Genomic DNA, 26,781 nt, shown 5'->3' on the forward strand with positions numbered 1-26,781 from the left:
AAAGATGCTGTAATGTCTCATTGAAAATAGAGTGGATATGAGGAAGAAAGACTGCGGCCTATTTTCCATCTACTACAGTGTCTTTGAGTTATTTAAATATGGCTCCTACCAAAAAGCCTGAATCTAGCTAAATCAGGACTTATCCCATAGTTAGTGTCATCTCTCATTTCTAGAGCCTCTTAGCTTTCTCCATTTATAGGCACACATCCTGTAGTGCACCCTAATATCTGGAGAGCAAAACCTGTCTATGTGTGCCATATTTCTCTTTTCTACAAATGGTCAGGTTTTGCACATACTAGCTTCTAAATAAATAAAATAAACATTAACTACTATTTACTATTACTTTATCAATACTACTTCATCATAGTTGATATATCAACATCATAGCTGTTTTTATTTTCTAAAATATTGAAGTATTTTGGTATAAATGACATACCAAGTGTTCACAATTTGTTCTGTTCTGTTTTGTTTTGTTTTAGAGAGAAAGAGAGTGAAAGTGAGGGGGGGAAGGCCGAAGGAGAGGGAGAATCTTAAGTAGGCTCCATGTCTAGCATGGAGCCTGATGCTGAGATCATGACCTGAGCTGAAATCAAGAGTTACATGTTTAGGGGTGCCTGGGTGGCTCAGTGGGTTAAGCCTCTGCCTTTAGCTTAGGTCATGATCCCAGGGTCCTGGGATCGAGCCCTGCATCGGGCTCTCTGCTCAGCGGGGAGCCTGCTTCCTCCTCTCTCTCTGCCTGCCTCTCTGCCTACTTGTGATTTCTGACTGTCAAATAAATGAATAAAATGTTAAAAAAAAAAAGAGTTACATATTTAATTCACTGAGCCATTCAGGTAGTTCACGACCTAAAGTATCATAAGGATACAACTAATTGTTCTGAAACTTAATTTTAGAACAAGCTATAGTGCCTTACAAATGCACTTAGCTTACTAAATTATCATAAGCAGTGGACATGGGATCAAAATTTAAACTCACCACGCTGACCCAAGATCATTCAGGAAGCATTTGCACAATAGTTGATGAATCAAACACTCCAGACATTTCTAGACTTGCTTGTCTGTTTTTACGGACAATGAGATGAGCTCAACAGACTTCCTCATAAATTCAATGTAAGATACCACCTTGGAGGATTTGGAATTATTTCCTATGAACCTAGTTTATAGTTCATGGCAAATTTTGTTGGAAAGTCCATTTGTTTTTCTGTAATCCCATACAGAATATGGCATATCATTACTCACAATATAGTAGTTTATATTAGCAGTCACTTTCCCCTGGGATTTGTGCTCCCTTCCTGTTGACTCTATAAACTTGTTCTGTCATGTCTAAAATAATTCCGTTGCAAATGAGTAACTTTTGTAAAGATATAAAATATCAAATGCATTGCATCTTATGCATAAGACCTGTTGCAACCAGTACAATTATCCCAACCAAATAATGTGTGAGGTAAGATCTTCAGCCACAAAATTTATACGTATGTTAATATATGCTAATTAAACAATATGAAAGTTGCTGTCTATACCACAAAAATGAGGAAATCTTGTTAATTTCATAAGGTCTATCTTAAAATGTATATAATCTAATATATACACACTAATATGTGTATAAATACCCATATCATTTAGTGGTGGGATGGAGTAAGAGGAAGGTTGACAAATTTATAAGGGGAAGTATATCTAAATACCAAATGGCATAGTCCAAATGGTACAAATATAGGTTACTGCTCTTTGAGCTTCCCTGTGACAAATGTACACAAATAACATATTCTAAGGAGATTATTTTGCCCTTCATTTGTACATAAGCAAGTAAACAGTTAATGGCTTTCAAACACTTTATTCTTCTTGTCACAAGACCACTTGTTCAAATGGAATTTATGCTGTGCTCTAACCTATGAAAGGACAAAAGTAGACATATTTTAATAGAAGCTAAAAGAATGAGTCTAAAAACATTCAGGAGCTGCATTACTTTTTTTTTTTTTTTTCTTTTCACATTTTGAGTAGAAGTGCAATAGCAGGAAAGTATGTATTTGGGCAGATTCATTAAGACATTACATTAGCATTTCTTGGATTGAACAACTGTGGTCTGTTATCATCACACACCATTCTCTTATTTTAACATTAAAAATAAAATATGCATGCAGGTTTAACTATTCTTTTTTTTTTATATATAAGATTTATTTATTTAGTTGAGAAGCAGAGAGAGAAAAAGCAAGAGAAGGGGCAGGGGCAGAGAGACTCAGTCTCCCTGTGAGTGCAGAGCCTAATCTGGGGCTTGGTCCCACGACCCTGAGATCATGACCTGAGCTGAAATCAAGAGGAAGCTGCTTAACTAACTATGCCACCCAGATACCCCTTAACTATTTCTTCTTAACTTTCATATTCTACAGTTCAAGTCTAGTCAAAGTGAGACTGAGAAATGGCTACTCTTGAATAGAAATGACATGACAGGTATCTTTGGTGAATGTGGTAAATTCTAGGGAAGCAGATAAGACAGAGTTTATTTAATCTTAGTTCCTTTTCTAATTATTTAAATCATACTATGTTTGTCTTCTTATTGGTGCTATGGGGATCTTGAGGAACAACATCTGGGTTTTTTCTCAGTATTTCTGTTAACTCCTCCTTCTCTCAGGTGACTTGGAATAATGGTTTACAGATAGCAGAAACATTCTAAACACCATGTTGATCTGACAGACACAGGAAAGCAGATGAAGTAAACAGAGGGTAAATGAACCCCTGATTTGTAAAGATAATCTAAGAATTATTGGCACAAAATACTGACCCCACTTAACATAAAACAAAAGAGGAATGAAGAAATTTGACATCAGCATTTATTTCTACATCTATTTATTAATGTTGGTCTAATTTATGAGAGTAATATTTAAATTTTGTCATGTTTTTTCTCTGATGTTTTAGTGGTGACTAATGAAGGGATTTGCAAAATTAATCCAGGCCAAACCAATCAAGTATTAGAGAAATCCTTTTTCAAAGATGAGACTATTTGCCATGCAGTGACAGTGAAAGCTAAGTCATTCCCTGCGTTAAACTGCAAATTTCTTTTACAAAGGCATTCCCACTTTAATCAATAGAAAATAATGGGGAAGAAGAAAAAGTGGGTTTAGACTGAGCCAGATATTTCCTTGGAACATACCAAAAAGGGATAGTATTTGGTGTCGAATGACCAAACTCAGATGCTTTGAAGAGTCCACAAAATCATTTTGTTTGTGGGATGAAGGCATTGCTGCAGCCAGGGTTTTTCAAATCTGAACTCTAGCCCAGTTACCCATCTGCTGATGGACTAGAGTTTCAATGAGGTATTCTCAGCTTCCAGGTTGTTATAAAAACCTGCTATATAGTCAGTCTTTCCTATGCTCTAAATACTTTCACATGGTTTTCTCAGGCACTCGTCAAAGAATTCTGTCAAGCAGACAACATAATACAACTTTACAGATGAGAAAAACAATGCTCAGCAACTTTAATTAGCCTGCTCAAATGATCACAAATAGTAAGGCATGGAACTAGAATTCAAATCTGGGTCCTTTCCATGCTCTCGTGAAATCATGCTGTCTTTCAAAAAGTATGAAAAAATAAGTTAATAACCCTCTAAAGGTTAATTTTATGTTTCAGAATTAAAAAAAAATGTTGATAACATAAAGCAATATGATGTCTACATACAACTTTCCACCTTTAAGTCCTTAAAAATACATATTAACCTGTGTGCCCTCTTCTCTCCAGCACAATATATATTAATATTGAAAAGAATTGAAAGGTTTTAGAAATGTTACTTTCAAGTGACTTATTGATAGTTTAGTTTGTATTACCTTAGACAATTTTGCCTTGGATTCAGAGTTATCTTTGGGAACAGAGTCTTTGATTAGCCGAGATCGGTCATAATTAGCATGTTCTGATTCATCCATGTAATCCTTATCTTTCCCTAGAGCTAGAAAAGAGAAAGAGAAAATTATATCCACTTTTATCCTTCTTCCTTTTCTCTCTCTTTAAATGTACTAATCTCTCTTTTATTCAAGCTTTTCCAAGGTTTAGCCAAGTATAACTTTCTTATGACCTATCTATCCAAAAAGTAAGCAAAAAAAAAAAAAAAGAAAAGAAAAAAAGGGCAGTAGAGTAACATGAAAGCTTCCCTGTAGTGGATTAATAATGAAACTACAGTAACTTTCATAAAAATTAAATGCATCTCTGCTGTTTAGTGGACTTAAACTTTTTGAAAATAAAATTAGAACCATGCAAACTTATCATCTCTTTTGAACATGAAGATAAAGATATTTTTTTAAAGATTGTATTTGCTTATTTCAGAGTGAGAGGAGGAGTGAGTGAGTGAGAGAGCACAAACAGGGGGATCTGCAGAGGGAAAAGGAGAAGCAGGCTCCCTGCCTAGCGCGGAGCCCTACCTGGAGCTCCATTCCAGGACCCTGAGATCATGACTTGAGCCAAAGGCAGACAAGCCCACCCTACTGAACCACCCAGGTGCCCCAGATAAAGGTATTTCTAAAAACTCAATAGATTCCCAAGCATTTTTTTGCTTAATTAAAAACTATATTAATTTTGAGAATTTGTTTTCTTAAAAGTTGGAAAGTTTTCTAAATGTGAATTTAACTGAAATGTGACAGAAGTCTGAGAAATCATAGAAGCAATTCTCAAAAACGTTACAAGAAAAAACTTTTTAAAAATATAAGAATGAAATGAAACTACAGCTGCAAATAAGAAGAGAATACTGAAAACTAATTACCACTAGAATTATAAAAAGGGTAGGCCCTTGTAAGAATATATATGAACAATAAACAAGCTATAATCAATGCAACAGTATAAAACAAGAAACCTCTATGGGTCTGTCAGTCCAACCAAAGACTGCTGACGTGCTTCACGTAATTTGTATTCCGTGTGATAGAAGTACCTCTTCGAGTTCAAACACAGACAAAATCGAATATATTTAGCCTTTTCAAATAAATGAAAATGTTTTGGAGAGCTATTTTATTCCATCTGTTAACACCTATCAAACATAAATTCTGACATAGACAACTATGTATAATGCTTTAAAGATTTCAATCATTTGATGTAGTATTAGAATAGAAAATTGTTTATAATATATGCACAAATGTCTTTTATTAGGAATCTTAAAATCTGCTATAGCATATATTATGCCATGTACAGCTAGACTATCAGAATCTGAGTAGTGGTATGAATTAAGACTGGACAGGTAATATTATGTCCTAGTATGTTATTAATTGCCAATTATGTTAGGATTGGATTAAGCACTTAGGATTAAAACCAGAACTACTAAAAATAGCTAACACTGATTGATGGTTAACAGTTGTTGAGTATATTCTAAGAGCCAGAAACTTTACAGGTATTATTTCCTTTACTCCCCATAACATCTGTACAAATGTGGGTATGGTTTTTACCTACATTAAACAGTAAATAAATTAAAGCAGATGGAGTTAAGTATCATGCCAAAGTCACTAATTTAGTAAAGAGTGCATCTAGAACTCAAACACATCAGATCTGACTCCAAAGCTGACATTTGTAAATATACTATTATGTTTTCCCTAGATTTAAGAAGATTGCATTTTATTCATTTAACAATTATTTATTAAACACCCATGATATGCCAGACATAGTTTTAAGAGTTGGAAATGTAACAGCGAACAGAATCCTGCCTTCAGAGAACGTTCAAATCCAAGGAGAAAAACAATAAACGACACAAATTAAGGAAATAGTAAGTATGTTTTGTGGTGAGTGCACTAGAAAGTAAAGGGCAGAAAAGAAGGACAGAGGTGTCACAGGTGTGAACGAGGGTGCTCTTTTAGTACAGAGAATCTTAGTAACATTGAGCAAAGATGCAGGAAAATGAAGCAGTAAGTCACACAGGTAACTGGGGGAAGAATGGTATAGACGGAAGGAAAAAAAATGTAAAACCTGGACTTGTTCTGAATGGGTGTCAGATGAGCGAAAAAAAAACGGAAATTTTGGAGTTAATTTTTTGGATCAGTTACCTAAACCCCATCATGTTCAGCTTACTGGTTTGTAAGGCACAAAAGTTTCGCTCTTTTTTGAGGCCAATAGGTTTTTTCCTTTCATCTTCTGTCTCTTTCCTTACCTTTCTCCTTGTCTCCTTATCTTTCCCTCCTTCTCTCTCTCTCCCCATCCTTTTCTTTCTTTTGATATTGGAGACACAGGAAGAGTCCTTTGTGATTAAATGGCAGTAGGTAAATGGGCAGCGAAAGTTGGGAGCACAAACCACCCTGCAGGTCACAGTACGGCGGTTCCTCAGTCTAAATTTGCCCTGTCCTACATCAGTTCTCTCCCTGGCAGTCTCTCTTCTCATCTGTAAAGAGGTTTTTGAAGACGGTCTCAAAGGGTCTTCCTCTGTGCTCTAACAACTGTGTGATTACTAACTTAATGTTTACAAGAGAATGCAATCTATGTTAATACATCTCATTTACCACGGAATACAAGAAATAGAATGTATAGAAGTTTTCCACTCATTTAAACCTTATTCCATTCACAATTACATTTTCTGGGCAGAAATTTTTATATTTTGCTTTGCTTAATTTTAATTCAATTTAGTTTTCTCTTCTTTCTCTTTAATTCCTATAATACAAATATTCCTGGAACAGGAACATCCTTACATCATCATCTTATTGGAAGAAAGCTCAGTTTTGAAAGTCTTGCCAAATGCTACCAACTTCATGAAAGCTTCTCAGATCCTCTCCTCCTTCCTGCCCCAAAGCTCCAAATAAAATGGACCATTTTCTCTCCTGAATTCCATCACATTTGGTTTTCCCCTCCTTTTCTTTCTCTCTCTTCTTTCTTTCCTTCCTTCCTTTCTTTTTGTGATTCTTTTTACTTTTCTGAATTTAGACAAAATTATCCCAGGACTATGTTCAATCTCTTTTTCATGTGTGTTCAATTTACTACAGAGTCTATAACAACTTGGTCATTAGTATATCATAGGAGTTAACTTAAAAAAGAAAAGAAAAAAGATGGACTTTTATTTCAAAAAATCTGGATCATAGTGACATAATTTTTTAAATTTCCTTTTATTGTTAGGAATGTAAGTATGTTTCCCTTTCTTCTTGTTTTTCTTGAAAGTATAGGGAAGGATTCTTCCATATATAATAATAGTTCTCTTTTTTCCTTTTACTATTAGCAAGATTGCAAACTCCTGTCATTGTAATGTAAATTTTCCTTTCCAATCTTGTCTTTTACAATGTCCCTATGGTGTTCCTATCTATGTTAGAAACAAGAAACCTCTACTCTTATTGAGTTAACATACACTATTCTTGAATATAAAAATGTCTTAACTTAGTTCGTATTCTTTTGTTAAATACTGGATTTTTTTCTCACACTAACTTTATACACAATATTCCTGTAACTAATGATTTGTTTTCTTTTTCACATGGATTGCTAATTAATTATTTAATTGCTAGATGTATTAGGTATTCTTCATTCATTAAATCAATATATTGAGCTAGATCCACAGTGTACCAGAGACTATTCTACTTTGAAGGGAGTAGGAATCACAATGAACAAAAATTCTTACCCTCATGAAGTTGAAAGTAATAAAGTTAAGAAAAGAACAAATATAACCCCTATCTATTGAATGATGATATGGTCAATTAAAAAAAAAGGGGGGGGGCAAGGAGATAACAGGGAGAACAGCAATTTGCAATTTTAAATGAGGTGGCTAAGGATGGCCTTCCTGAGGTAACCTGGAGCAAAGATGCCAAAATGGTAAGTGAACCTCTGTAGGAGAGCATCACAGGCAAAGGGTACAGCAAGTGCAAAGGCCCTGAGGTGGGAGCATGCCTTTCTTATCTGTTCACAGACAAACAGATTAGTGTGACAGGTAAGGAATGAACAAAAGTGAAGGTGACAAGGTATCAAGTTAAAGTGGTAATGGAGCAAGTAAGAGCATATGAGGGAGGGCTTGGGACCATCAGAATGATTTTGGTTTTCATTCTGAGTTAAAGAATGCCATTGGATGAATCTGAGCAGAGTAAATTTGAGCAGATTTTAACAAAATCACTCTGTCAGCTGACATGAAAATAGGCTGAAGGGGCCAAGGCCAGAGGCAAAGAAGCCAGGTAAGATTTATTGCAATAATCAGGTAGAGAGGATGTGCTTTGGGTCAGGGTGGTATTAAGACTAAGAAATGGTCAAACTGAGGATGTGTTTTTTTTTTTTTTAAAGGAAAACTAACAGAATTCTATTTGCTATGGCATCTAAAAGAGAAAAATCAATAATAATTTCAATGTTTCTGGTCTAAGTGCTGGGAAGGGTGCCATATTATTTCCACATATCATTTGACTAAATCCTTTACAAGTATTGTTACTAGCTTTTGTTACCAGTGAGGAAATGTAGGCAGTTACCTAGGGTCTCACATTTGGTATGTGGCAGAAGAAGAGCCTAGGAAATCTGGCCCTAAATCTTAAATTCCTAGCCACTATGTAATATTGCCTCTTGTAGTATTGGAAAGACGATGATTTAGGAAACTTTGAAGACATAAAATATTCACAAGTTAAAAAAAAATCTGGGTTACATAAAAATTGTAACATATTTGTTGAATAAAAAAGGGTAATCTCTAATTATAAACATAGCTTTCTAGCCTCCTTCAGTTAATGATGATGGAGACAAATATTAGTATCCTAATAGATAAGGATAAAAATTGTCAACAAAAAAGAAATAAAGATGAGATAAATTTAGTAAAAACTTACTTATTTTTATGTGGTTTAAAGGTTTCCATGCCCAAGAATTTAAAATAAAAAAAGTACTATTTTATGCTAGTACATAGTTTTTTGCATCTTTCATTTTTAATTAAAAATATCCATTGCTGATAGGACACTAGGGAAACTGATAATAGTCATTTGCTTTCTGTACCAATATAAATTAGTAAAATTTTTGGAACAAAGTGTGTCAATATGTGTTACGGGCACAACTGGAGAGGGATCCGAAAGTCATCAAAAAGAAAAAAAAAAATCTGTATTCACAAGAATGTTTCCCCAAGCCAATGGATAATAAAATACAGAAACAATTACCACTTTAATAAATAGCAACTCCATTCTTCCAGCTAAGAGGCCAACATCCTGACTCCTCATTTTCTCTTTTACCTTATGTCTGATCCTTAATTAAATTCTGCTGAGTGAGCATAAAATATCATTTTTCTGCTTTGCTTTACTCTTTAGCACATACCCGTTTCTAACATGCAAGATGTTATCTTTATTTATCTTCATTTATTTACTGGCAGAGAAGGGAACAAGTGCAAAGGCTCTGTGGTGAGAGCATACTTAACATCAAGGAACAAGTGCCGCTGGATTGGAGGGTGAGGGTAGGGTTAGAGGGGAGGGACAAGAAGTGGTCGTAAGGGGCCAGATGATGCTTACACAGTGTGCCATAATGCAGATTATGACTTTTATTTGGACCTACAAAAATACTGAAGTGTTTTGAGTAGAAGTTTCATGTAATTTAATTTAAGTTTTAAAGGGGCCACTCTGGCTGTGGATATGAAAATCTGGAATAATAAAATCTGTTTCAAGGATTAAATGAAATAATCTATGTGATTTGTACATATAAGGTATTGAAGAAATATACATTTTTTTCTTTAATCTTTCTTTAAATTCACAATTCTAGTAATTAGGAATCTACAAAACTAATCATATAATTTGGACCTACAACTAGGTCATATCTTCCACTTCAAAGCTTAGGTGGATAGGAAACAATGTAATTAACATGAGTATGCCAATAAACAATTTAAAAATTTAATTTACACCCTCTTCCAAGCATCAGTAATATAATTTATGATGAAAACTTGTTGAGATGAGTGGGAATCCATTAACTCTTGCAAATTTTGTTTGCAAACCAGTATCAGTTCAAAACTCAAGGGGACCAATCAAGGTAGCAGGCTCCTATGATTGTAACATAAACCTCAGAGCAGCTCTCAGAATGGAATTTTAATAGACAAATTATTCCAGCTCAATTCTTCTTTATTTTAATGCCATTTCATTACTTTGCTACATTTTAATATAACTGCTGGAGCATCTGGAAATTGATGAGGTAACTGTTAAGGCAATTTTAAATATGTGTGAGTGATCTTATTAGTTGGCCTCTACTGACTTCCAACAGTGTGACCATCCCATACATTGCTAATGATATTGTGTTCCAGGATTGCCAAAGTAGTTGGGGCTGATGATTAAATAATAATAGTAATGGCTTAAGGTTATTTTTATTCTTTATAATTTATATACACTAAAAACCACTGAGCTGTACATTTAAAATTGGTGAATTGTATGGTATGTGAATTATATCTCAATAAAGTTGTTATATTAAAAAACTCCAAGATTCTCAAAGCTGAAAAAAATCATTTAATATGTTGAAGCAGGGAGCCTGATATAGTGAAAAGAGAACTAATGATGATTTCAGCAAACCCAAATTAATTTTTTTGTATTAATTAATGTGAATTAATATATGAATATTTCCAACATACATTGTCTTATTTGCATCTCACAAAAGCTCTTAATTCAAACAATCCTCATTTATATTATAAAGAATCAAACCATAATATTGATATCTCCATTTCATAAATCAGGAACCTGAGGCACAGATGGTATACCTTTCTACTGACTGATGGAGTTAGTACCTGATCTGACTGCTAATAAATTCCATGACTTTAAAATTATTATTCCACCAAAGTTTCCTATGAAGAACAAATCTAATGGTCCATATACGGTTTACTCAGTGGTTAGAATGTGGTGATAATGAAGATCCAGACTTAATCATTCTTCGCAGTTCCTATACTGCCTATTTCTCCCAACACTCGCATTGTTCAAAAGTCCTGACGCTAGCCAGTCACACTGAGGGTATGGCCAGAGCTGTATTCAGTCAACCCCATGACTAAGCAGATCTTGAAGATAAATGCTTTCCACTGTGTCAGCCAGTGTTTATTCTATCCACATCTATTGTTTCATACATTCACCCAATTGTCAATCATCCATCCATCATCAAGTAGACAGTATATATTAGGTAATATGAAAAAGATATAAATAGCCATCATTATCATCTAGTGAACTGAGTATAACAGTATTATAACCAAAGTGCAATAATAATAATAGGAAGTAGGAAGCATCTAAATGGATATTCTGGAGGACTTCCCGTACGAATATTGTTATAAAGAGATTCTCCTGCTACTTAAGAAGAGTCATAGCTATTAAGTCTTTAAATGCTCTACAAAAGGTTTGTCAATATGGCTTACATGAAAAAGTGTAACACAATTAGATTAGGTCTTCACTAAGAAAAATAACAGAACACTGATTCCTAACCGGTGGGGAAAATCACAGCAATAAATGACATCATGGAAAGCAAAGGAGTAATGGAGAGTAGATTCTCCAAAGATATGTCTGTCAGTATCATTTCATCCATTCATCTATCCTTTCAGTGACCCTAAAAATACTCTCTACACACCTACTACATGCTGAGTACTATTCTTGATTCTGGCCCGTATGCACCAACAAGACTAAATCTCTGTCCTCTGGAAATGGAAAGAGGGAAAAAAAATAAATCTTATAATTTCCAGTAATACCTCTTAAGTCAAGATTAGGAGACACAAAGTGAAGCTTGTATGACTCTGGTTTCTCTCAGTGGCGGGTCTTGGGATAAGAGCAAATTTATCATGAACAAAGTACAAAAGAGGACTGGCGTGGCTGGAGCTCTGTAAGTCAAAGGAAGCATTAGCAAATGGTCTAGAGCTGGAACAGGCCCAGACCTCATAAGGCCTCTGAAGGCTCCAGTAAGGAGTTTACATTTTACATGAAGTGGAAAACTGGGAGGGGACTGAGTAGAGAAATGATGATATTTCATTCTCCTCTTATGAAAGCTTCCTGTAGCCGCTGTATGGAAAACAGGCCATAAGGAGGCAAGCATCAGAGCAGAGACAACGAGGAAGGAAGTCATGATGCTGATCTACCCAGAGATTGAAACATTGGACAAGGCTTGTGGCAGCAACTGCTCAACAGTGTCAGGTTCCGAAAATAATTGGAAAATTGAGCCCAGAGGATTTACATAATGGGTTTAACTAACAACTAAAAAGATGTACAGTGACTGTGAGGCTGTCGCTCCTGGAAAACAATCTGTTCTTTCAGTGTAATTCCCTTATTTCTGTGATTCTGAAATAGGCTGGTAATATTACTATGAAATTTTTTTAATGCCATCTTAATATGAAATGCTATTTGAAAAAACTATGAAAAATTATTGGAGATTATCAAGTATCATAGAATGAAATCAAAATCACTGCGTACTGGGCACCTGGGTGGCTCAGTGGGTTAAGCCGCTGCCTTCGGCTCAGGTCATGATCTCAGGGTCCTGGGATCGATTCCCGCATCGGGCTCTCTGCTCAGCAGGAGCCTGCTTCCCTCTCTCTCTCTCTGCCTGCCTCTCTGTCTACTTGTGATCTCTCTCTGTCAAATAAATAAATAAAAATCTTAAAAAAAAAAAATCACCACGTAGTCATTGGACCGTAACTGTTTTAAGAAATAAAATGAACATTGCAGCAAGCTGAATGATTAAGCTCACAGAAAACAAATTATCTTACCACTCTAATATAAATCACTTCCTAAGGGACTCGCTTCATAGCATTAAGGAAATGTTGATTTCACAAGATTAGAGAGATGTATATTTTAGTTGGTTGGACTCAAATTATGTTGGTTTTAGTAAGCCCTGAATATTTTACTTCAAAGTTATCTGTTTTTACTGCAGCATGAGTGTGAGCAGACTCAACCATCAGTCACTTGTTAATATGGATGTCTCTGTCCTTGTCATTTTACAGAATACTAGCAAGAGAAAGGATGGATGATTATAGCAGGGCATCCAGGACTGATAGACAAGAGTATCGTCACATCAGGATTTCAAATCCATTACATGGATTGGCACTTTCCAGAATAACAGTGTGTGTGTATGTGTGTGTGTGTGAGAGAGACAGAGAGAGAGAGAGAAAGAGAGAGAGAGACTGTGTCTGTGTGGCTGAGGGCACAAGGCAGAATGGTGTTTTGGCTCTGTGAGCTGTTCAATGAAAAGTAGAATTCAGAGCACCTGGATGGCTCAGTCAGTTGAGTGTCTGACTCTTGATTTTAGCTCAGGTCATGATCTGAAGATTATAGGAACCAGCCCCATGTTGGGCTCCCCACTCAGCGGGCAGTCTGCTTGAGGATTTCTCCCTCTCCTGCTATTCCCCCCGACCTCTCTCTAAAATAAATAAATCTTAAAAAAAAGAAAAGAAAAGAAGACTTAAAGGCTCACAGACAGCAATATAAAGAATGACGGAAGAAAATGGAAGAACAGAATGCTAAACTCCCAACCTGATTAGCCTTCTTCAATCAGTCATCTCCCAAATATACTATATCATTCAATGTTAACCCCATCTTTTGCTGCTCGCAGCCTCATACTTATTAGCATTGCAGAGCTGGTACTCTACGGACATCACTAACCACCTTTCATCTCCATAGGCTGTGATTCCTACTCTGATGATTAAGGGAGAAGATGAAAGATGAAGACTTCCTGGGTTAAAAATCTCAACTCTCCCTTGGGGAGATGTATGGCATTTGGCAAGTTATTTTATCTCTTGGCCAATCAGGTTCCTCAGGTATAAAAAGAGGCTAATAAGAGTACCTAATCCAAAGAATTGTTAAGGGAATTAAGTGAGGTAAGGCAGATACAGAGTTGTGTAATAAGTGTTCAGTAAATTATTGTTATTCCACTCTGCCATAAAAATCAGATTTTGGTGATAATGGTTAGTGAAGATATCTCTGAGCCTAGCAAAATTTGGGGTAAAAGATAAGCTTAATGAGTGAGTGAATAAAGCAATGAGCAGATATTTGTTGAATCTCTATGATGTGCTAGGAGAGTGATGGAGTTATGTCTCTTCATTTAACTCAATAGTCTTGCAAAGTATGGATCATTAATTCCAATTTATAAGATTACTGAGGTTCAGAGTGGTAAATAATATGCCACAGTCACACAGCTCATAGATATAAGAATGGGAATTTGACCAATGTCTGGCTGGGAAAACAATATTTTATCCATAATATATTACAGTTATATCCTGTTAGGCAGTCTTAATGGAAATGTCCAGCTCTGAATCAACAGGACCACGAATGTTCCTTCCTCCATAGCTATCATTTTGAACAGTGAGGTATACTCATCCTCAATGAAACACTGACTACATGCAGTTAACTGTGCCACAGCACTGATAGTCTCATGGGGCAGTTCAAAGTAGTACACTGTGGAAAAAAAAGTACGGGGGGATCCTGGGTGGCCCAGGTGGTTGAGTGTTTGATGCTTGATTTTGGATCAGGGTGGATGGATCAGGATCCAAATCATGGATCAGGACCCATGATTTCAGGGTCGTTGTGACCAAGCCCCACATTGGGCTCAGTACTGTGTGTGGAATGTGCTTAAAATTCTCTCTCCGGGCACCTGGGTGGCTCAGTGGGTTAAAGCCTCTGCCTTCGGCTCAGGTCATGATCCCAGGGTCCTGGGATCGAGCCCCACATCGGGCTCTCTGCTTAGCGGGGAGCCTGCTTCCTCCTCTCTCTCTCTCTCTGCCTGCTTGTGATCTCTGTCTGTCAAATGGATAAATAAAATCTTTAAGAAAAAGAAAAAAAAAATTCTCTCTCTCCCTCTCTTTCTACCCCTCCCCCCACACTCATGTGCATGTGCTCTCCCTTTCTCTTGGAAAGAAAAAAAAAAAAAGCCATTAATTAGATGTATCCATCAGGTTCCAAAAATTGTATTAGGGCCTGTTGGTACTTAAAAACAAGTACCAACAATCAACACTGGGTTGTTAGCCAAACCAATGCTAGAAGCGGCAGTCTGCACTCTAAAAGCAAAATTAGAAAATGTAACTTCATTGAATTTAAAAGGAAGGATGTATTGCTAAAACACTCATGCTTTATTTAATTACACTCTTGGTATATTTGACATCATTTTGCTTGATGTCTTCTCAAAAGCGATAAAATCATATACATTTTAGATATGCGGCTGTTTCAAAAGAGTACTTTCCAGCCAGGTGTTACACCAGGATGGATTCTTGGAATGCTTGGTGATGGTACCGTCAGCGAGAGCTTCATTCTCACGTTCACTGTAAAGGGAAATACCTCATGTGTGCATATTTATCCCTTCAGAAGCCGTGACAATTCCCTAAGTTGAATGAATGGTAGATCGATGCTGGGTGTGCTAAAGTATTGACTGTGAGGTACAATGCCTGAAGAGACAGGAACACAGGTCAAGTGTGCCAGATGATTGGGACACACTAGAATAAGGAGAGAAACATTCATGGAGTTAGCACATCCAATTACATTAAGCATTTAGAGAAAATGTTAACATTTGTGATGACACTACCATGATTATTTCACTATCAAAAATAAGATGCATAAAATTGAATGAAAAGGCTTGCATGGCTAGAGTTATTGTTAGGTTATTAACTAGTATTAGTTTGGGAAAATTATTATGAAAAGGGCTATGTAAACTACATCAACCGTATGGATATTTTTGTCTTATCAGAAAAATAACAATAGTAACCTCTTTCAGAATTAATTACCATGGGAAAGACCTTTGTACTCTGATTGAGTGTATTTGTTCTAATGAAATGCTCTCTTTAATACTGATGTTCTGTATGAAATGAAACTGCTGGTGGCTGTCTTCTTTTAATTAGGAAACTTAATAAGCCAGCACTGTCTTTATGTCACACACACAAAAGTGAGTATTGTAAGAAACATGACTAATTTGCAGTAATTCAGAGTGCTACGATAAATAACACAGCTCATTGTTTAAAAAATTATGAAAAAGTGTCTGAATAATGTCCTCAGAGAGAAATCAAGATACATGTTTTAGGCTACAAATTCTTTTTTTTTTTTCCCCCTAAGATTTTATTTATTTATTTGTCAGAGAAAGAGAGACAGAGACAGAGCACAAGCAGGGGGAGCAGCTTGCAGAGCAGGCAGAGAGAGAAGCAGGCTCCACAATGAGCAGGGAGCCCAATGTGGGGCTCAATCCCAGGACCCTGGGATCATGACCTGAGCTGAAGGCAGACACTTAGCCTCTGAGCCACCCAGGTGCCCCTCGGCTAGAAATTCTTAATTCTAGCTACATTTAATATTTGCCTGGGATACAGTTAAAAGTATGCATCCTGAATTCATTCCTCAGACCAAGTAAAACTGATTCCTGGGAGCTGAGACTCCGAGGTTTAAAAGCTCCTAGGTGACTTGAATGCATAGCCAGAGCTGACAACCACTGATGCGGGCAGTGCAGCTGGGCCGCCAAAATGTTCACTGCTGAAAACTCAGCGCTAACCCTCTGAAGGTTACAAATAAATTCACTCTCAGCTTGTAAAATAAGCGTTGTAACAGATTAATATTACTCTTTGATAAATTCTTCTCAAAGAAGAAGAATGAAGTAAAGTATATAAAAATTAGAATCTGGAACAGATGGGAATATTCAGAAGGTGAGATATTTTCTCCTCCCAAGGGAAAAAAAAATACAGATAATCTAGGAAAATAAAACTAACAAAAGTTAGTGATAGAAACAAGAAAGTAAGTTTAGTGTGGCATGATTTTGAGTGATTGATGGAGGGCTGGAAAGCGGAATCAATTTGATCTTGACTCTAGGACTATGTAAGAGCAGCAGAGAGGTCATAACAACTTTAACTGTAGAAAAGAAAGTGATCCTGTAACTGCCAAAAGCATTATTTTCATAGTAATACTACATTTGCCAAGTGGAGAGTAAAAAATACTGTTAAAATGTGATAGAATATGATATAAAGGTGTAAATATGCTATTTGAAGCGACAAATTTAATCAGCAGAGAGGTTTAAAAATTTAAATGATAGTGTAACTATGAAAAATTGAAGGGTTATGTAAATAAGCTAAATCTTCATCTAACACCACAGGGGGGTCAACAGACACTGCTGAAATTTAATCTAGAAATAGCAGAATTAATGTGCTTATTCATAGGGAATTGAAAGATATTTCCAAAAGCTCAACAGCAGAAAGTGTTAAACGTTTTTGGTTATGAGATTGTTGTTCATTATAAATTTTGTATCACTTGAATTTCAAACTGTACATGAAATACCTTAATCATTTTTTAACCTGAGAATATTATACTCATCCATCAAATATTAAAGACCAAACAGGTATTATTTTCTTAAAAAATAATATTCTAGATTTGAAGAAAACAGCTTACCTTTGGAGAGGGGGTAAAGGAATAAGGAAATACTCGAAACCTACTTACCTAAGCAAAAGTCACTGAGGTCAGCAAAAGAGCATTTGAGCACAGAGTCTTTTTTATCCTCCTCAGCATTAACTGGAGGGGAAAAAAAAAAAAGACATCGACATTCATAGTTTTTGGAAATAAAAACATCAACATTTAGAAAAATGACTGTGACTGATGGCCAAGCATAAAGGAATTTTTTAAGTTAATGAGTTGAAATTAGTTATTTAAAATTTCACTCAATAAGGGCAAGATACATCTCTATTATATTTCAATACCTTCATCCTCTTGAATAATTAGCCACTTTTCTTATTGGACATGGATGTAAGCTCTTATTTATAATTAGTAGTGATTTCACAGTGTTACTGAAAAGAGAATCTTAGTATTTTCATGTTATCCAGAGGAAGAAACAACCCCAAGGAATCATAAAGGAATGCATTCTCTTCAGACAAAAAAGCAACTTACAGACGGATGGGGAAATAGAAACACACCTCATCTACTGAATGATAGGGGGCTGGGTTGTATTTTGACTCCTGGCTTGGTGAAAAGGAATTGTCTAAAAGCATAATGATGTTTCAGATGGGCAGATGTGTGCAGAAAGTGCCCAGGGCAGCCACAAAGTGTCTTTAATGTGGCATCCAGCTGGAACTTCCCTGTATTCCAGCCCTTTCGTTCTAAGGCTTTTGTGCCAACATTTGATTGCTAATAATTGTCCAACCACATCTTTCTGCAGTCAAATCTTCACTGCTTTATTGTCAATATTACTTAAAATCTTTGGTGTTTCTTTTTAAGAAACTGAGTTTAGTACTGCTGACATACTCTCTTCAGTTACTGGTTACAGGCTCTCTCCAGAAATGATGAGACAGAAATTCAGGTAGCTGGTCTGTCTTCTCCTGCAAACAGGAAATACGAGCTCCAGGTTCCCACAAGGTTGGCTTCTTTCAAGGCAAGAAAGACGTGAAAACACAGCTAGCCAACAAATGTCTCCTGTCTGACTGGTGAAATGTTCTCCTTTCTATGCCAGCCTTCCTGCTAATGAGTTCTGTAAGTACTAATAAAATAGATGAAGGAAGGAAGGAAGGAAGGAACGTCTTGAAAACACTTATTTTTTGCAAGTGAACAAAAAAAGCAGGAATAGCTGCTCACCTGGCTCTGCTTTGTCCGAGGAGATGAAGGTTACAGAAGTGGGAGCCTGAGACTCACTCTCGGTGGACTGAAAGAGTGAGGTAGATTGGCTCAAACTCTTTGAGTAGGCGTAGCTCTGGGCGAGGCAAGGCAGGGATCTCCTGGATGGTTTCAAGGAAGTTTCCTTTGTTATCTCACTCTTGCTTACATTCATACCTGCAAATTCAAAATGGTGAGTTAAGAAGTATATACTCGGCAAAAGTCAACATATAATTTTAATTCTTGTAGTGGCTGTTTCAGGAAAGTACTTTTGAAAAGCACCACCTAGGGGCGTCTGGGTGGCTCAGTGGGTTAAAGCCTCTGCCTTTGACTTAGGTCATGATCCCGGAGTCCTGGGATCGAGCCCCGCATTGGGCTCTCTGCTCAGTGGAAAGCCTGCTTCCTCCTCTCTCTCTCCACCTGCCTCTCTGCCTACTTGTGATCTGTCAAATAAATAAATAAAAATCTTAAAAAAAAAAAAAGTACCACCTAGAGACTTGAACTAATTGAGTTAGTTTTGTTCATATTTTGTAAGGGAAAGTGAGAATTTTGTCAAATAGTCCAGAGGAATAAATAGCTTGTTTTCCAGTTGACCTTCCATCATTTTTTTTTCCTCACAAGAAAAATGTTTAATATAATGATTCAAGATTCACATCATGGTAAGAAATAAAATTGAATACTTTCTTGTGATATAAGTTTAACTTTTGCATTTTTTCCTATTTGACTTATCCTGCCATCTTTTTTCCTGTGCTTTCATAATTTTAAAGAGTTTGTATAAAAAACAACAACAACAACAACAAGTGGTGAAATTCATTTAGGAAGGTATGAGAACAATCATTTGGATTGTCTTTGGATATATCTAACCATTTAATTCTCGAAGTGGCAAAATAAATGAAACTTAATACATAAATGTTCAAATTGCTGTTTACTAAATAGAGCCCTTCTTTGTACTCTATTCTTCCTTGAACACATACATATTACATTTGACTTTCCAACAATCTTATAGAGCAGGCATTGTTATTTCTATTAGCTGTGGGGAGCTGAGACTTGAAGAGGAAAAGTAACATGATTTATATCACACAGATAAATAAGCAGATAAGATTTTCTATCCCAAGCTAAAACCACCACATCAGGGTGCATCTATAAATTAGTCCCAAACTCCTGAACCCCATCTCTTTGCCCCCAAACTCACAGACACTGAAATGTAAAGAACATTTAGCAAAGTCCATACCAATAGAGACTAAAACACAGAAAGAGCATAGAGATGGCCAAACTCAAAGATGGCAGATAGACAAAGTTTCCACTAGCCTCCCTATTCACCTGCCCACATGCTGATTCTCTGTATTAAGGTAAATTTCTAAGGGAGTGATTGAAAAGTGAAAGGGATAGTACCAACACATTAGTACATAGAACATTCAATTAAGGAATCTTTTGCTTTGCAGTTACTCATTTTAATTTCAATTTTGAGACAGAGTAGAATCTGGGTCATAATAGATATGGACAAGAGGTAAAGACAGAGAAAAGGTACATTTTCAGTAATTATTATATTTAGGATATAAACATTTAACCAAAATCCACTCAGTTGCTCATGTTAGTAATTTTTTAACTACTCAATTTTATAGCCAGTTTATAAATTAACTCAAAGTTTCTAAATAGCTCTTCAAATAAACAGATTCAAGTAAAGACAAGCAGAGTACAAATGTGTACTGCCCATTGGAACAAATGGGAATACTAAAAAAAGAAATAAAATAATTTTTGAAAGAGGTTCTACAGAAACAAGATATGGTTGAAAAGAAGAAATTCAGGGCATTTGGGTGGCTCAGTGGGTAAAGTCTCTGCCTTCAGCTCAGGTCATGATCTCAGGATCCTGGGATCGAGTCCCGCATTGGGCTCTCTGCTCAGGAGGGAGCCTGCTTCCCTTCCTCTCTCTCTTTGCCTGCCTCTCTGCCTACCTGTGATCTCTGTCTGTCAAATAAATAAATAAAATCTTAAAAAAAAAGAAAAGAAGAAATTCAGATAAACATAGGAATGGGGCTTCTATCTTTTGGTTTTATAAACCTATGTATTTTCATATTAAGTCTCACTGTATACATAGAATATGAACCAGAAAGAGATGCAAGGAAGAACTGTGAATTGACTAGAAGCATAATACCCAGTCGCTTAGCTTTCTGGGACCTTGTATTGACAAGAAAATACTTCCTTGAAGAGGAATTTTCCAAGGTCCACAGAAAGCATACTGAAAACCACAAATATACCAGACAATTCCCCTTAAAGACCAACTAGTTTTTTCTACACTACATCCAAGAAATAACACAGGGCAAATCTGTCCTAGTACATTTCTATGCCTATTAATCTTTCTTAATATGATCGATACATTCTTTTAAGAAATATCTATGTAGGATATTTAATGGTCAATTTTCTGTTTCTGGACCCTGGTGGAGAGGAGCCTTTTACTCAGAATAAATATTTGGGGGTGGAGTGGAGGACAGGGAAGTTGCATAGATAGAAGACAGTGATAGTTGATGACAAAGATGTTGACTGAAAGAGAAATGACCCTTGGCCCCAGAGAAATGGCTCAATGGGAACTTTATAATAATATTGTATTCACCTTAATCCACTGACACCAACATGTAGCTTCATAAAGGAGCAACTTCTAAATTTCCCTTTCTTACAATATTCAAACAGAAGTGAAAGTTTCAACTTTTCTTTGGGTGAAAGATGATTACTGAATCGGTAATTACTAATTTACAAACCAGTGTGGGGTGAGACTAACTTAATTATGCTCACCAATGCTGTCAGTGTTTTCTGTCATTTGATTCATTCCAGTATTCACCTAGTCAGTCAACAGACATTCACTGGGCCTGTCCTCTCTGAAGGCACTCTCCTGACACTGTGGTGAGTAAGGAAGACAATAATTCCTGGCCTCAAGGGACTTCTATTTTAGTTGAGACTCAGACACTGACCAAACAAACAAACAAACAAAAAGAATAAGTATAAACATGTAAATTGTCTGAAATACTGTGAAAATACAAGTACTTCTATATAATGAGACTTCCTTTAAGAAGTGGTTGGGGCATTTTCTCTGAGGAAGTGACATATTAGGCCAGAAAAAAAACAAAAAAAACAAAAAAACAAACAAAAACCCAAACCATGAAGAACCTACTCTATAGAAAGATGCTTACATATGTTTGTGTTATGGTAATGTGTGTGCATGTGTGTTTGTGGGAAGTGCTTTTAAGGAAAGATACAACATGTATGAAAGTCGTGAGGTAGGAAGAATGCAATGTATTTACAGAGCTGAAACAAAACCCCAAAACTGTGGCCTAGTAAGACAAAGAGGCATAAAAGAATTACTGCTGCAGTCTAGGTTGGGAAAAAAATTAGCTACTGTTCTTTGAGGCATTGTTTTATTTATATATGCATTTATTTGCCCTTTATTTCTCACAGATTTATATCTTATTTTATTTCCTTGAATAATTGTGTTTGCCAAAATTCATAAAATATTTTTAAACAATGCCTACCCTACATGGGAAGGAAACTGGGAGAGGTTTAGATATTTACTTCCTCAAGTTCATATATCTAGCAACTGGCAGAACTGAATGTTAAAGTTATAAGCTATAGGATTCCAAAGCCCATGATCTTTTCAGAATGCTCTATGGCTCCCCATAAGCCCCAATCCTACATGGTTCATTGCCATGGTTTCACTTGGTATAAATACCACACACATTTTCAGCAGAGAGCTCTGAATGTAGAAACCACAGAGCTAAAGCAAACCTCAGAACCTGTAATTCTATATCCACGATCTTAACAAACTGTGGAATATAATTTGGTGAAAAATGAACAAGAGCTGCTTGGTACATATTAATAGGAAATATCTACCCACACTATCTATAAAACTGTATTTCTTATGTGCATCTATAAAAGAATAGATATGAATAATATTTAATCTGCTGTGAGTTAACAATGTATGTAACTGAGTTATAAAACATAGGTATCAATTTTTATTTTTAAGACTGATTTTTATTCATTATTTTTTTAATCATTTACGTAATGATTTCAAACAATTCTTGAGTTCTTTCTCTGGGCCAGGCTTTGACTCAGTGTTGAGCATAACATGGTACTCACTCATAGGGGAAGGAGATACATAAAAACAGATTTTATTCTAAAAAAAGCAATATGAAATACACACAGCACATTATAAAACCACCCAAGAAACACTCCTAATCCAGGTGGCAATGCCAGTGAAGTCCTGTCTATGAAGGTAGTATGAGTGGATTCTTTTTGGCATATTCCTACTCCTACTTCTCTGTCTTTATTTATAATTCTTGGGTTCAACACATTTTCTTCAAAGGATTATGCACATAAGGTAGAAAACTCTCCAAGAAAAACATAACTGCTGAAAATATTTGTCAAATGCAACACTTAGAGAAAATTGGGAAGAAATGTTGACGATGAAACAAATCTCCTTCCCAAAGCTCTGCATTTTCTTCCTATACATCTTCAAAGCCGTTCTCTCTCATTTTCTGAACTGTCTCCAAATCTCTTATACAGATCATCTTTGCTAGAAGCTTATACAATCTAAACAGAAAGTCTGATGTCCTAATGTTCTAAAGAGTACAAAGTGGGCACCTGGGTAGCTCAGTTGGATAAGCATCTGCCTTCAGCTCGGGTCATGGTCCCAGGATCCTGGGATCAAGTCCCAGATTGGGTCCCAGATTAAATCCCAGATAGAGTCCTGCATCGGGCTCCTTGCTCAGTGAGGAGCCTGCTTCTCCCTCTGCCTGCTACTCCCCCTGTTCGTGCACTCCCTCTCTACCTCTCTGTCTCTCAAATAAATAAATAAAATCTTAAAAAAAATAAAGAGTACAAAATTTCTTTTCAAAATTTCACATAAAATTCTCTCCCATTCTGCTGGGCATAACTAACGGTATCTGTTCTGTGCACGGCATGATTAACACCAGCTACCTCCATAGTATAAGAGCTTATTTCTTCAACATTCTAAAGTTGCATTTTTTTCCTTGTTGGCTTACCTGATACCCTTGAATAATACTTGATAACTACTCCTTTAAAGCCTATAACTAAAAAAGAGATCATAGTAACATGTCAATTTTGGTAGGCATATGCAGATCATTAGTTCAAGGATAAATCTATAACCTGCAGAATATGTGTCATTTCCTATATTTAGAATAGATTTTTCTCAAGTGACAATTAATTACTTCCAATTGTTCTAAGAGCACTTCATAAATGCGGACATATTTAAAGGGATCAAAAGAAATGACAATTTCACTTGTGTATAAACAAAGGTCCCAGAGTCACAACTGCAAATAAGATATCTTCTAGAAATGCATTCACATAAGACATCTGACACCAAAAGAGGAAAAGTTGCCATTCAGATACCATTTTTTTTAAGATTTTATTTATTTATTTGACAGACAGAGATCACAAGTAGGCAGAGAAGCAGGCAGAGAGAGAGAGGAGGAAGCAGGCTCCCTACTGAGCAGAGATCCCGATGCGGGGCTCGATCCCAGAACCCTGGGATCATGACCTGAGCCGAAGGCAGAGGCTTTAACCCACTGAACCACCCAGGCACCCCATTTAGATACCATTTAAACTCCATGGGCTTTGAGTTGATGTAGAATTTTAGTTGGAAAAACAATCCTTAGGAAACTTCAAAGAGACAATTGGAGAGAGAGAGAAAAAAAAGATGATTTTCTTTCTTTTTAAAGATATATTTATTTATTGTAGAGAGAGAGAGTTGGGGGGTGGTCTAGGGAGAGGGACAGAGGAAGAGAATCTTCAAGCAGACTCCCCTCCGAGGGTAAAGCCCAATGCAGGGCTTCATATCACAACCCATGAGATCACAACCTGAGCCGAAACCAAGGGTTGAACGAACACTCAACCTACAGAGCCATCAAATTGCACCAAAATGGTTGGTTTTCTTAGCACAAAACACAGATTTTCAAAAGATCTACTCTTTCAGTAAAATTTCTCTTCAAGAAAAACTAACTCATCTTAACGTCTCATATAAAAAAATATATTTTTTATAGAATTAACTCAGAAAATTCTATCAAGTAAATTGTTAGAAGAATTTTTGGAAGATTTGTAGCAAAATAATATGATATTATGACCTAATGGATTTTACATTATGTCCATAGTAAGTTTTGTCCATAACAAATGTAATTGACTCTTGCTATAATCTCAAGATGAATTCTGTAGTTTAGTAAAACTTACACCTTTCTCAGAAATATTTTAGAATCGATGGCCCGAGAATGGGTAATGGTCTCAGGATGTCATTTTATTTTATAAAATCCAAATACACTTTCCTCTAATTGTAGATAAAACCAAAGCATATTTATCTAAATAGTAAGCATTGGGGAAAAAAAAAAAAACATAAACACACTCAGAATTTTCTTCTTCTCTTCCTTATCAAAACCACTGTAGCTTTGTTGTCTTCAAAGGAACATTTCTGATTTGTTGCATAAGTGTGCCCTTTTTGGTGGAGGTTATTGCTAGTAATAAAAAACACCATTTACTGATTGCCTACAAAGTGCCAGGAGCATACTATATGTTATCAGTACTTCTCATACTAGTACTGTTATGAATTTTCATCTCCACTTTACACGTGAGAATCCTGAGATGCAAAGGACAACAGTAACTTGTCTCTAGTTCCACAAGTAGGAAGTTCTGGAGCCTGGAACAGACCAGGTCCATCTGACATCAAGGCCTCCACTCTTTGCTATAAAACATATAACTTCTTTGTTTACTCAGAAACATCTTTATTTATAATAGTTTATTCTTCACTCATTTTTCAGTTTTACTCTCACTTGGAACAGGGAAGTAAATGTATGTCTCTTGTATCAGAGTCGTCATAGAATAGGGATGGCTAACTCACAGTAATATATATATATATATAATATATACATATATATATTTTTTAGTTTACAAAGGGGTGAGCAGAACTAAGAGAAACCAATAAATGTTGATGAAATTCCTTACAACTAACAAGGGTCAGAAGCCTTTATCACCCACAGGCCTGCTGAGCAGGAACAGGAAGCAGACGTAAGAACCTGGAGATAATTATAGCTGGAGGAAAGGGAATCTGACAGAACCTCTATGCTGACCTAGCAGAATGCAGCCACTGTAAAACCACAGAAGGGCATGGAGGGAGCCAGGGAAGTAAAACACCCCAACCTCTCTTTGTCAGTTTCTAATCTGCTGCTGATACTTCCCAACTGGTCAAATCTAAATAGTAGCTAGAGGTCTTGCAAGCTCTTGGTTGTGGTTGTAGTCCATAGGTGTCTGCTTCCTGGGCACAAGGACAAGGTGAAAAATGGTGCAGGGTGGTCTGGAGGGATGAACGAAGAGTATCCACTACACACATACAGATGTAGGAGGAGCTTTCAGCATAACCTTTGGGGACAGAGAGCAATATTATGCACTTTTACCATTAGAGAAAAAATTTAAGCATTTTTTTTTTTTTGGTCATAAATTATAAGTATTCTAAAATGTTTATAAGGAATCATGGAAAAGGCAACTATTGACTTGACTGTACTTTTTTTAAATATATTTTTATTTATTTATTTGACAGATCACAAGTAGGCAGAGGGCAGGCAGAGAGAGGAGGAAGCAGGCCCTCGGCTGAACAGAGAGCCTGATGCGGGGCTTGATCCCAGGATCCTGGGATCAGACCTGAGCCAAAGGCAGAGCCTTTAACCCACTTAGCCACCCAGGTGCCCCGAGAGCCCTCATTTTTAATCTTTATCTGTGTGTACTCTTGTCTGGAGTCTAATTTCCAAGTCAACCAGCCCATCCAAACGGGTTCATTTTCTTCACTGTAAGTCCTCTTATAAACTTATACTTTGGGACGCCTGGATGGCTCAGTTGGTTGAGTGTTCGACTCTTGATTTTGGCTCAGGTCATGATCTCAGGGTTGTAAGATCGAGCCCTGCATAGGGCTCCACACTGGACATGGAGCCTGCTTAGGGTTCTCCCTCCCCCTTCCCTCTGCACTCCACCCCACTTATGCTCTCACACATGCGCTCTCTCTCTCTAAAACAAGAAAAAGAATGACAAAACATACTTTGCTTTAATAGAATTTAACATTTGCATTTATGTATTTATGAGGTTGCTATTTAACAGAGAGTCTCTCTAGCTGCACAGTGAGCTCCATGAGGGCAAAGATCATGCTTGCCTTGTTCATGGACACACCTTCAGCATGTGGCACCGTGTCTGCAAATAGACATTTACAAAAAGAAAGACCAAAGGGTCCATTCATTAATGAGTTTACCAATGAATATCTTCATGTGGCAATTATTCATTCTCATAGATGTTAGATATTCCTTCTAGAAAATGGG

The 26,781-nt window shown here is 36.4% G+C and overlaps 1 protein-coding gene across 2 annotated transcripts in view; it reads right to left on the reverse strand.

Moving 5' to 3' along the window:
- Window positions 1-26,781, reverse strand: part of LOC111149717 (anoctamin 3) — a 445,297-nt gene that overhangs the window by 199,123 nt on the left and 219,393 nt on the right. For both annotated transcript variants that reach the window (XM_022506952.1, XM_022506953.1), the window contains 3 exons: window positions 18,410-18,604; window positions 17,285-17,356; window positions 3,815-3,933 (listed from right to left, as the gene is read on the reverse strand). In XM_022506952.1, the coding sequence (XP_022362660.1) occupies window positions 3,815-3,933; window positions 17,285-17,356; window positions 18,410-18,604 (386 nt within the window). The remainder of the gene's footprint in view (window positions 1-3,814; window positions 3,934-17,284; window positions 17,357-18,409; window positions 18,605-26,781) is intronic.

This window comes from Enhydra lutris, unplaced genomic scaffold (assembly GCF_002288905.1).
Source record: "Enhydra lutris kenyoni isolate GAN:26980312 unplaced genomic scaffold, ASM228890v2 scaffoldscaffold22, whole genome shotgun sequence".
Classification (NCBI taxonomy): domain Eukaryota; kingdom Metazoa; phylum Chordata; class Mammalia; order Carnivora; family Mustelidae; genus Enhydra; species Enhydra lutris.